Source organism: Sciurus carolinensis (genome assembly GCF_902686445.1).
Source record: "Sciurus carolinensis chromosome Y unlocalized genomic scaffold, mSciCar1.2 scaffold_425_arrow_ctg1, whole genome shotgun sequence".
Lineage (NCBI taxonomy): Eukaryota > Metazoa > Chordata > Mammalia > Rodentia > Sciuridae > Sciurus > Sciurus carolinensis.
This window is the reverse complement of record NW_025920114.1, coordinates 40,394-52,978: the sequence shown is the minus strand read 5'-3', so window position 1 is coordinate 52,978 and position 12,585 is coordinate 40,394. Positions and strand designations below refer to the sequence as shown.

General features: G+C 44.7%; 1 protein-coding gene across 2 annotated transcripts in view; it reads right to left on the bottom strand.

The window, feature by feature from the left end:
* The window catches only part of Shroom2 (shroom family member 2), a 78,443-nt gene extending 67,224 nt beyond the window's left edge, over window positions 1-11,219 (bottom strand). The window contains exon 1 of one of the 2 annotated variants that reach the window (XM_047537429.1): window positions 11,091-11,219. In XM_047537429.1, the coding sequence (XP_047393385.1) occupies window positions 11,091-11,117 (27 nt within the window). In that variant the 5' untranslated portion in view covers window positions 11,118-11,219. The remainder of the gene's footprint in view (window positions 1-11,090) is intronic. The other variant, XM_047537430.1, reaches the window with a different exon arrangement.
* Window positions 11,220-12,585: the final 1,366 nt, after the last annotated feature.

Below are 12,585 nucleotides of genomic sequence, written 5' to 3'. Positions count from 1 at the left end.
TGGTGGGTAGGCTGAGAAACAGAACCTCGTGTTGTTGTTGGTTTTAAACAATTATACATTCCAGATGGAAACAACCCAAATGTCAATCAACAAATGAATGCAGGGCTGGGGAGATAGCTCAGCTGGTAGAGTGCTTGCCTTGCAACCACAAGGCCCTGAGTTCAACCCCCAGTACCGCAAAAAAAAAAAAAAAAAAAAAAAAAAAAAAACAAATGAATGCATAAATAAAATGTGGTGTATATATACACAATGGAATATTATTCAGCTTTAAAAAAAGAAAAAGGACATTCTGTTATACAGCATAACATGTATAAACCTTGAGGGTATTATTTTAAATCAAATAAGCCAGTCACAAAAAGACAAATACTGTATATTCCACTGTATGAGGTATCTAGAAGTCAAACTCAGAGAGACAGAAAGCAGAAGGATGGTTGCCAAGTACAGGGTAAAGAAGGGAATGGGCAGTTGGCATTTAATGGACACCAAGTTTCAGTTTGTGAGGATGAAAAGTTCTCAAAACAGACACAGATGAATTATACACTTCAAAATGACTAGGATTTTATGTGTCTTTTACCACACACAAAAAAATCATGCATTCCTCAATATCTAAAAACATGAAAACCATTTGGCCCCAGCCTAAGAATAATATGTGCCAAACATTATAATTAGGTCCTTCTCCCTGATATGAATCTGGGTATTTCAAGAACATCTTTAGGCAAAACCATGATGGCTAGAGACTTGCAGGTCTTGGGACAGTTTTGAAGCAGGCACATTACCTGTGTCTAACTCAACCATTACAGCTGGGGTTCTCAGCCTCATTCTCACAAAAACTCGTTGTTATGACAAACTCGTTGTTATAACAAGTCCTGCGAGACTCGTACAGAGTACTGCCACCTAAGGCACCTCCATCTACGCTAGAAAGGATAACATCTATTACTTCTCACCTGCAAAGCTCCCTATAGTTCCTCCACTAGTAATGAAGATCACTTTCCAAAACATCCACCTGCCTCCTTAAATCTCACTCCACCTACATTTCCCAGCAAAAGTGTCTGGATTTGGGAGATAAAGTAGTATACCATCACTACCACCATCATCATCAATGGCTTCCTTGCCAAGTATCTCCAGGATATTTATTGTACTCATGGGGAAAGTAGACAGAAATAAAAAAAGTTTACACAACTTTATACTCTTGGTCCATCCAACTCCAAAAGTTCTGCTGAGTTAATTGGGCTTGAACTTGGTGAGGAACAAGTCTGAGGTTGGTACTGGTTTTCATAGGAGAATGACTGTCAGCTTCCCTATAGTAAATACATCATGCATTACAGAATTACAAATTGATGCTTCTTTTACTCTAGCCTATGTCTGCCTAATGTCTGTAGAATGTTAGAGTCAAGCATGGCACACTCCCCTTTTTGAGTTGCTAAGAAAAAGTCTTAGTTTTACTTGCTTTAACTCCAAAAATCCCTTCTGCAAAGCCAGGAGGAAAACCATCCCAAACCCATTCTGGTCACTGTGCTCACTGTGGGCATGCACAGACACAAAGCACCAAGTTCACAGATGGAGCAGAATATTGTTTTCTTAGTTTTTAATTGGTATTCTGTATGGAAAACTCACTCCTATGGCCCCAGTTGAGAGTTAAGCATCCTGCAACATGCAGAATGCCTCACTGTTTCTATGAAAATCTTTTCTCTGGGAACAGTAGGAGGAAAAACAGTTTATGAAAGTCCTTTCTGGAACAAACATTTTCACATTTCATGGAACACGTGAAAGACCAAGAAGAAAGACCCAGAAAGGTCTAGAATCTGGATTTCTGTAGGGAACCTTGAATCCATGCACTGGAAGTAACCATGTGCAGCACACTGGGAACGTAAGGAGCCAGGTCCACCTCTGCCTCAGAGAGGACATGAAAAGGCTTTGTGAACAGAAAACACCATGAACAGTCACTGGAAAGGACAAGCTTGCTGCAGTAGACTGCAGTGGATGTTCCAAAGAGGTCTTGACCTGAAGAAAGGCACAAGGCAGGAAGCTGAGGTGTGCCTGAGGGATAAGGCACCAGACAGATTGCACAGTGTGCACAGGGGTGGGTGGAGATAAGGGCAGGAAGCGAGAAGACTGAGAACTGGACCTGGAGTCAGACTGTGGCAGTGGGGGCCAATGACAGCAGGCAAAAAATGAGAGAGCAAACTTCCCATGAAAGCCAATATTTCCAGATGATTAATCATGTAGTTACACTCAGAATGAATTTTTTTGGTGATAAAGAAGAAATAGCAAGGAAGAGAAGCCTAGTGGGTACCAACCCCTAAGTCTTTGGAGTACTCCTGAAGGGTGGAGACAGGCTCTGAACCAAGGCGGGGAAGAGAAAACTAAGGTGAGCAAGGACTAGTGAGGAGGGGAAGGAAGACCTGACAACCTCATCCATAGTGACAGGAGATTTCAAGCCTGAGGGATTTGCAAGATCACAGTGAACTGAGATCAAAAGGAAAGATGCATGAACAACTTTGTTTTCTAAGACTAACATTTCGAAGCCCATGAATCACACTCGCAATTTATCAGTTCTGACCCTGGTGAGAATGTTTCACTTTCCAGAGAAGAACCTCTGCATGACCAGGTCTTTTGTTAGGACAATGATAATCATCGCTGAAGTCACCTCCTTACTCTGCTTAATTTAACTCTCTTACTCATTGTACTTGAGCGTGGTTCCTTCAGAAAGGAAACCTGACTCATCCAGGAAAGGCAGCAGATGATGAAATAACCTGACTTGTCCATTTGTGCTCTGATAACAGAGAAGCCCAGGGAAAAATAAAAACCCCCTCCCCAGTGAGTCAAGACTAAGAATAGTCATTCCTGGCTTCCCACTGCAGGTCCAGCAGCTGGGGCAACAGGAGAGGCAGAAGCCTGGCAGCACAGATTCACGAAGACTCCAGTGTGCAGGCATGCCACATTGCCAAGATGCCCAAGAGGAACATCTACTCACTCCACCTGAGAGGCAAAGAAAGGAGAGCCCAGAGGAGGCTGATGAGGCTGTCAGTCAAACCCATGACACATGTGTGGAAATGAAGCCAAAAAGGCAACAGGAAAGAATGCATCTTCAGACAGGAAGGTGCAGACAACAAGGGAAGGGGTGGAATGGGCCAAAGTGGCTGACCAAGAAACTCAGGCTCTATCTGCAAAAAAGGAGAAACCACCATCATTGAGAGCGCAGCCCTGATGAAGCAGGAGAGAAGAAATGTGATTAACATCACATACTCTGATTCCATCAGCCATCCCCATCCCCGTTCCTGTCCCCAAGCCAGAGGAACATTCTTACCAACTATTTTGTAAATGTGAGTCTTTAGTAGCTCTAGAAACTTTTTCTTTTTTCCTAAGTCACTTTCCCAACAACTTTTTATTTTGAGACATGTCTCACAAAATTGCCCAGACTGCGCTGGAACTCATGATCCTCCTGTCTTGGCCTCCTGACTATAGGTGTCCGCCACTGTGCTTGGCTTAGAGGCATTTTTAAGGAGAGAATCCTACCTCATTTTGTTCTATGAAGTGCAAATGCTTGCTTGCTTGCTTGCTTTCAAGAGGTAAAATCATCTCCTGGTTGTTTATTTTTTGGTACAACCAGAAAACAGATGGATACTGAATTTGGCAAGGCTTTGTCCTGGGTGTCAGGTTAAAAGACCACAGATAAGGAGGTGCAGTTTTCATATCCTATAATACAAAGCCCTCTGGCAATGTGCAGTCAGTTGTGCAATTAATACATTCTGAACAATTTAAGTGGTTTCTAATCCCATGTTGTTGCCACTGCTGTTTTAATGCAACTGTTTGCTAAAGGAACATTGGGCAGAAATACATATGCTCTAAAGGACAGCCCAGTGTTCCTAATCGTTTGGTTAATGTGCTTTGAAAGACTGAAATTTTGAGTTTGGGGCTGGGGGTGTAGCTTGGTGGTAAAGCAAGTGCTTAACATGCATGAGCCCCTGGGTTCAATACCCACTGAAAGAAGGGAAGGAAAGGGAAGAAGGAAGAGGAGGGGAGGGGAGAGTAGGAGAGAACAGGAAGAAAGCAGGGAGGAAAGGAAGGGAGGGGAGGAAAGAAAATGAAAAGAAAAAAGAAAATTTGAGTTTATAGTATTTATGATAACACATTGTGAAGTACTGGGACTCGTGACATAGCAGCTTATCAACATCTGAAGAGACTGCTTCCTGATATCCTCTTTAGAAAAATTTGGCTTCAGATTTTAAGTTGGAAATTTATTCCTGTTTAGAAAGAATCACAATTACATAGTACTTTAGATATTTGAAGAGAACATTAAGAATTGTGGGGAAACTGGAATGTCTTGTGTTTTGATCTTTAAAACAACCCCTAATCTATTTTCAGTCACCGTTTTGTTTTTGCTTTTCAGAGCTGGGATTGGAACCCATGGCCTGGTACCCTACCACTGAGCTATCCCTCGGCCCAACCAATAAAATCTTAACTATGAAAGGAAAAGAAAATCCCATTCTTCACAAGTGACCAAACGACATCAAAAAAGAAAAATGATCATACACAAAAAAGAGAGAAAAATAAAACTCCACCTCAGATGTTTTGGAACTAGATAATCCATAGGTATTTAGTCCAGAGCATAGGAACATCAAGGTCTAAGAGTTGGGGTGTAGCTCAGTGGTAGAGCATGTGCAAGGCTGTGGGTTCAATCCCTCACATGCATGCATACGCGTACACACACACACACAAAGACAAAGGTCTAACAATCTTTTCATCCCTCCCCCAAATGAGGGCTGGGTCACATGAGGCCCCCCGAGACACAGAAAGGTCAATGTGGTCTGCACAAGGAGACAGACAGAGCCAGGCTGATGGACCCCAAGAGGCGAGTGAGATGCCCCCAGGGGAAGCCATGGCTTAAAGATCAGCTCGGGTGCAAGGTGGGCATGTGCCTACCAACAAACAGCAAGGAGGGAAGCCATGGAGCCTCAGAAGACAAGCAGAAGAGACGGAAGCTGTAGAGACTGCAATGAGCAAGCAAAATGGAGCTGGCTCAAGGACTGACGTGAGAACTGGGTAGGTGTGGAACCTGCCCTGGCCAGGAGGGCGAACTCAGCACCCAGCCCAGCTGGACAGGACACCAGAGAGAAGTATGCATTCAGTGCCAGGGACTCACAGCTTCTGCAGGGGGCATAGTAAAGCTCAGAGCTGTGAGCTACTCCCCAGATGGTATGAAGGTCCAAGGGCCTTGGGACTCAACAAAGCCTGCAACATCAGGTCTGCACTGCACACCAGACAGTGCAAAGCCAAGATCCCCCAGGGACAGCATGTGGAGAGCATCATTGAGGAAGCATTCTCTGAATACCACTGTGTGCTGGAGGAAGCCACAATCCTGTGGAGAAAGACGACTTGGGAAGAATCTACTCCCACTCCACCACTTACAAGACACTGCCTCAGCCAAATCCAGGACTCCCAGCTGACGGTGCAGCTGCTACCTCCAGGCCTGAAGCGGAGCCTAAGAAAGGAAGAGATCCACAGCCCACACCACCCAGCCACTCCAAAGCCCAGATTCAGGTCCCAGTGGCCTTCCTACCGATGCTGTGATACTAGGTTGGGACCTGGAAAATGTTTCTCCTGAGCCTGTGACTGGCATCTGGCCAGTGTTGCCAGCAGAGGGCAGTAGAGGGACACAGAAGGAAGAATTGGCGTCCCGCTTCCATATCCATGTGTTCTCTGCCTGCTTTAGTGGGATCCCGTAGTCAGTGGAACTCCGTGTGGTGCTAGGGTGGCTTCCTAACAAGTCCCACCGGCACCCCAGGGGGCAGCTGCCCAACAGAGTTTTAGTAACAGTTCCTCAGGTGGCTTTCCGGTGAGCCCCAACCACAGTCCGGCCAGCTTCCTGCTGGCTCACCAGCTGGACTAAAGCCCTCAGAAAATTTCTCCAGAGGACCACAGTCCCACAAATGCCCATGAGATGTAAATATGGGCTTTGGGAGGATCCCAGGATCACAGTTCCAGATCGCTCCCTTCCTCAGGTGCTCCACCTTGGCCCTGGAGGTAATCAGTGCCTGTTCCTTTACATGCCTATACTGTTTTAAGAGCTCCTCTTCCCTCCCCCCCACAAAGTTATACCAATAATATTTTTTAAATTTATAAACTGGAAAATAATAAAATAAAATTCATATTCACCAGATGATATCATTAAAGAGTACAGAGTGAAGGGACAACTTGGGAGAAACTAATTGCCTCATATATAACAGAACACTTAACAAGAAAAAGGCATGGACACCAAAGAAAAGGTGAGAGACTCGAATGTCACTTTATTACAGGAGATAAATCTTCAATAAAAAGATTGAAGATAAATCTTCAATCAAAAGAAGCAGCTTAATATCTACAGAAATTACAGAAAAGTAAAATAAAATCGCATCAGAGACTAAAGTAAACAGTATAAATGAAAACAGAAAACAAATGAATTCTCATGAACTGAAGGTGGAGTATAAGTTTTTATCTATTTGTAGAAGCTGGCTATTGAAAATGCATGATGAACCCCACACTCGCCAGGAGCATACGTTTACAGGAATCATTGCACGTATGAACGATTATATAAAAGGTTAGAGCAGTATTGGTCTAAACAGATGAAATCAAGGGCATGGAAAAAAGGGTATGTACATTTAGGAAGAGATAAATATCAAAGGGTGGGGAATTAAGAGCTCTCTTTACATGTGGTTGTTACTAGTAAATAATGAGTCAATAATAAGTAACGACCTGTCACTGTTCTTTACTCTTCTTCAGTGATGGGGGTCTCACTATGTTGCCCAGGCTGCCCCAGAATTTGTGGGCTGAAGTGATCCTCCTGCCTCAGCCTCCCAAGTAGCTGGGACTCAGGCACACACCACTGCATCCAGATAACAATCCTTCACACTGGGGGCAAGCAAACTTCCATCAAGGGTCATAGTATAAATAAACACTTTTTGCTTTTTGAGCCACACAGTCTCTTTGGCAATTGTTCAACTTTGCTCTTATAGACAGACAAGACAATTAGCAAGTGGGCATAGTGGGATTTGGTCAATTCATCTAGTCTTGATTTATATGAAACACTCCTTTTTCCAGTTACTGTGTGGGCTCATCTCCTAACTGGACCTGGACTGATACAGATTCCATGAGGCAAGCGCAGTATCAGATATGAACAGGGCACCCTGGTGGCAATGAGAGAGAAATAGATCACAGGGTGGGGTAGGGGCTGTGTGTCCTAGAACACTTCAAAGATGGAGTGACTTGACACTTAAGACTTGCCTCTACATGACTTGGGGAAAATCACTTAATTTTCTTTAATACTGCTGGTTTAGTCATCCAAAAATGATGATAAGAGTCAGTTGTCTTATACCCTAGGACAATCAGGGAGATAAAACTAACATGTTACAAACTCTAAAGTATTGTATAAATGTATTTATTTACAAACCATTGCTTTATTATTGTTACAATTTATTCATGTCCAAACTAGGTCCAAACCTGCAGAGGCTATTTCACTCTCAGGTTCAGTGACAAATTATCAGGTTCTTGCTTATAACATAAGGAAACTAGTTCACTAGAAAGGGAAAACTGGGCATTTACAATCTCCCAGATATTTATGTAAGGCTGAAGAGAAAAAACAAAATCCCAAAGCTTAGTTATCCTAGATATTCTTACTATTTATTTTAAACATAATGTTTTATTTTGCCTTTTTCCTTTTTTTTTAACCTATTACAGAATTTCAGGAAAGAGAGAACACAGAAAGTAGCAATTTATAAACGGAATATTTTGTGGGAGTTTGGCCTAAGTGGATAATGTGGAAACGAGGCCACATTTCCCCCATTTAAAGAATAAAAAAGTAAAGACATGATTTAAATGGCAGTTAAATTTTCAAGACATAAAAACCTTTTTAAACTACAAAATGAAATTGAGCATAGTGGCACATGCCTCCCAATGACTCAAAGCTAGGTGGGAAAATCATAAGTTCAAAGCCAGACTCAGTAACTTAGTGACACCCCAAGCAACTTAGTGAAATCCTGTCTCAAAAACAAAAAGTGCTGGGGCTGGGGTTGCGGCTCAGTGGTACAGCACTCGCCGAGGACGCATGAGGCCCTGGGTTCCATCCTCAGCACCACATAAAAAATAAAAATAAAAAATAAAGGTCTTGTGTCCAAATACAACTAAAAAATAAAAAAATAAATTAATTAAAAAATAAGTGCTGGGGATGTGGCTCAGTGGTTGAGCACCCCTGGGTATTTAAATGTCATGTATTACAATCAAACAGGGAATGTAACAGTATCACGTGCACACCTCTCCTGGGCCAGCCCTCTGAACATATACCACATGCACAGGTCAAGCATTTATTTGTTAAGTACAGTGAATGACCAGTCATCCTGGTAAAAATGGGAACTGTTTTCCACATCCTCTGTCCCTCTAGGGTTCTTCCTTAGATTGCTCTAAAGAGAAAGTTGCCCAAGGATTGAAGGCAAAAGTGACACAGAGGACAATACATGCCAGAAGTCACAACACAGTCACACAGGGCAAGAGATGCTCAGAAAGGCATCAGCACGTCTTCATAACCCACACTCTTCATCCCCTTACTCTTCCCAATTCAGGGTCCTGTGACACATCAGCCACAACCACAGGCCCACCAGGAGATACTGGCTCAGATTCACGGCAGGCCAGGCTTTCCTTGGGCTCCCCACAAGTTTCCCTTCCCCAAACTAATGGGCAGCTTCTCAAATGCACCGGTTAGTGACTGAACAGTGCGGGACCCGCCAACATTGCCCTGTGGTCCTTCTCCCATGGTCATATCACCTTTATTCCTTTTAGAGTCTTTTTGCCCCACAATATTCTAAGTGCCTCTACTTCCTGACTAACCTCTGGAAAGAGATGGCCTGTCCTGTGGGTTTAGCCAGACCCCACAGCCACTGACATGGAACAAGGGCCACAGCTAACGTGCCCAAACTCCAGAAAGGCTACTAGGAACAAGATGCCCAAAAGGACAAGCACATCTGTAGCTCTTTGTTTTTAAATTGTGGTTTTAAAAAAAAAATCATATAAATTTGTTAGCATTAACTACAATTGATTTGTGCTATAAGAGATCTCTAGAACTTTTTTACCTTACAAAACTAAAACCATACCCAATGATCTCCTGCTCTCCATCACCTCAGCCTCTAGTGCCCACCTCTCTCCTTACTGTTTCTGTAAAGCTGGCTATTCTACATTGCTCATATAAGTGGGGTCATAGAGCATCTGTCTTTTGGGACTGACTGGCTCATCTCACTCAGCATAACTCATATTATAGCATGTGACAGGACTGCTTTCCTTTTTGAGGCTGAATAACATTCCACTATATGTATAGGCTGCCTTTTCTTTATCCATCCATCTGCCTAGGGATATCTGGACTGTTTCCTACCCCTGCGAATCTTGCATACTTGGTGGATGCATAAACTGACACAACGGATTGAACTAAGCCAATGTGTCTGTGTGTTATTCAACTTTCAGTTGCTGTAACAAAATATGTGAGATAATCAACTTAAAAGAGGAAAAGTTTTATTTTGGCTCATGGTTTCAGAGCTTTCAGTTCTTTGGCCCTACTGTTTTTGGGTGTGTGGCATGGCAGTACCTCAGAGCAGAAGCACCTAGCAGAGGAAACCTTTTTAACTCATGGCAGCCAGAGAGTAAAGAGAGAGGCAGGAAGGGGCTGGGGTCCTACTATCTCCTTCAAGGGCACACCCCCACTGACTTAACTCCCCTCCCACTGGGCTCCACCTCTTAAACCTTCTCCACCTCCGCCTTACTGACTTCAAGGCCAGTGACAGATTGCCAGGGGTGGGGGTTGTGCTGTGCTCTGTAGGATGTTGAACAGCACCCCACGGACCCCTCTAGAAACTGTAACAAGGGCACAACACCCCGCCCCTCCCAGAAGTAACAACCACAAATGCCTCCACAAATCTCCTGGGGCGCAAGATCACCCCCGTGGGCAACCACTCACTCTAGAGGAAGGATGCATATTAGAGATGTCCAGAAAGGCTCCTGAGGAACAGAAAAACAAAACCGAGTCACTTCTACAGGCACCTCTTACCATGGAGGAAGCAGGAGGCCACCACCTCACATGAATCCTCTTCTCTGGTCTGTGGCAGGAATCAGAAGACCAGTTTGGTCAGGCCAGGTGGGGGCCACACTGTTTAGCAAAGTCCTGCCATTCCCATGCAAACAGGCCTTGTCCTGGACACCATCGGCTCTGCCTAAACATCACACACAGCAACAATGAGCCTCTGTCCTTCCTCCCTAAGAGAAAGTGGTCTTTCTTGACTGCAGAGCTTTGTTTACCAGATCCCCTCTGGCCACTCCACCCATGCCCATCACTGGCATGCACACGCTTGGCCTGGCTTGCCCCCCGTTCAGTCCTTAGAACTCCAGGTGGGCACTTGAGCTTCCACTAAGGGACAGGGCTCCCTCCTCCGTGGCACACCACCAGCCACTGCTTCTAACCTGCTTATGCTTCTTGCCCCCATGAGACTGCCATCTCTGTAAGGACAAAGCCCAAACCCTATCTTTGTTCCTCTCCTGCTATATACACGTCCAGTGCAATGTAATAGGTGACAATTCAGGAAAGAACGAAGAGAGAGGAAACGAACCAGCAAAGATAAGCAAAGTTCCTGTCTAAAGCCCAGCTTTCATCTCACAACCATGGGAGGAAAGAGAAAAACACCATCGTGGCCCTTTCAAGTAGGTTTTAGAAGCATCGAGACCCTCAAGCAGGCTTCCCGCCAATCTAGAAACACAGATCTGCCCTGCACCCTGCCCCTTTCCCTTTTGATGTATGAGTCTGGTCATTTAAGTGCCTGCTTAAATAGAGATGACTGGAATTACTTAAATCCACAGTTTTCAAAGGGAAAATGCAATGTGAAAGAGATCTGCATTCAAGAAACAGGAAGCGGAGCCACTGGGTGTGAGAACAGAGCCTCCCTGCTCCTCCTCACACAGGGCTGTTTATTTTTCATGGACATTCCCATCCTACCGCTATTTCAAAGGCGCTTCTGGCCTTGAGACAAGCCAACGCTGCCTAGGAGGCATTAACAAGGGGGAACAGAGTGAAGATCCCTCACCTTTCCTTGGAGTGAACTCGGAGACATGCCCCACAAGCCTTCATCTTTCTCTTGGGCAAAATATGGATGACCTCAGTCATCACAAGGGCTAGCTTTCCTTTTGAAAAAGTCTTCAGCAATTTCTGTTGTAAAGCCTTGTCAGCAGAGCCTAAGGAAATGGAAGAAAAACAGGGAGTTCTGGGTTGCACGGGCAAGTGCTCCTGGGGACAGGGAGGGACAGACAGGAGTGTAGGGGCGGGCTATACAAAACACACAGCCCAAGCAGTGGGCCCTGTGGGCAGTGGCAGGGTCCTCCCATCACAGGGTGTAGTTACCACCCAGTGCCACGGGGGTTAACTGTCCAGAGTAGGCAGGCTTTCCCATTTGATTAAAGCAACTAGAAATCGGGACCTTGGGGGAGTAAACTCCTCTTTCCTCAAATGTTGGCAATCTTCACTTTCTAAAATAGGTAAAACCCGGGCTGGGGTTATAGCTCAGTGGTAGGGCACTTACCTAGCATGCACAAGGCCCTGGGTTCAATCCCCAGCACAGTGCAAAAGAAAACAAATTTAAAAACTCCCCTACTCCACCTACCCGCCCCCCAAATAATCATGTCCCACAGTCACGTGTAACCAACCACTGGCATCCTCTGGTTTGGCTAATTCACATTCTACTCTCAGATGTGAACAACAGCCCCTTTTATGTTAGGGTCCATGAAGTGGATGTGCACAGGAACCCTGCACCCGGAGGCAGTCTTCTCCACCTGTGCGGTTTTCTCCGTCTGTTTTCTCCATGCTGTTTTCTAACCCAAAATCTTCCTGACTCTCCAAAGTTGACCTCTCTTTCAGAGCTTCAATCAATTCCCAAGTTTTCTGAGATTCCTTCACGCATCTTTTCCAAGTGATATCCCCTCCCTCATCATTAATGTCAATCTATGGTGGCTGCTGGCACGACTCTCTCCAGCATCTGAATCTACCACAGAGACGCAGGAGCCTCATCCTCTGACAGCGCCCTATACTAAAAGGACAGAGGCATCTGGGACCACCCTTTCCCCTTTTTTGCGGCTTAAACAAAGACAGGATGCCTGGAGATACAGCAGCTACCTGCATCCAAAGAGGGAGACCTCAAGGGCCATGGGGCAGAGCCCCAGGAGCTGGGGGTGCAGAACTAAACTCGCTGGTGCAGGAGTCCCAGTGTCCTCTTGGGAAGGTGTGTTAGTTAGGACAACTGATAACTCTTTCCAGAAAACACTGATATTTTAGAATGGTTCATAATTTTTAATCAATAAATTATTTTTCTTCTAATTATTATACTTTTCAAAACTCAACAATAAACAGAACAGTCCCAGACAGCAAAACCACTGGGCCTGGGGGTGTGGCTCAGTGCTAGAGCACTTGCCTAGCACGTGTGTGGCACTGGGTTCGATTTTCAGCACCACAGAAAAATGAATAAGGCATTGTGTCCATCTGCAACTAAAAGAAAATTTAAAAAAAAAAAAGGAACCACTAAGGGGTAA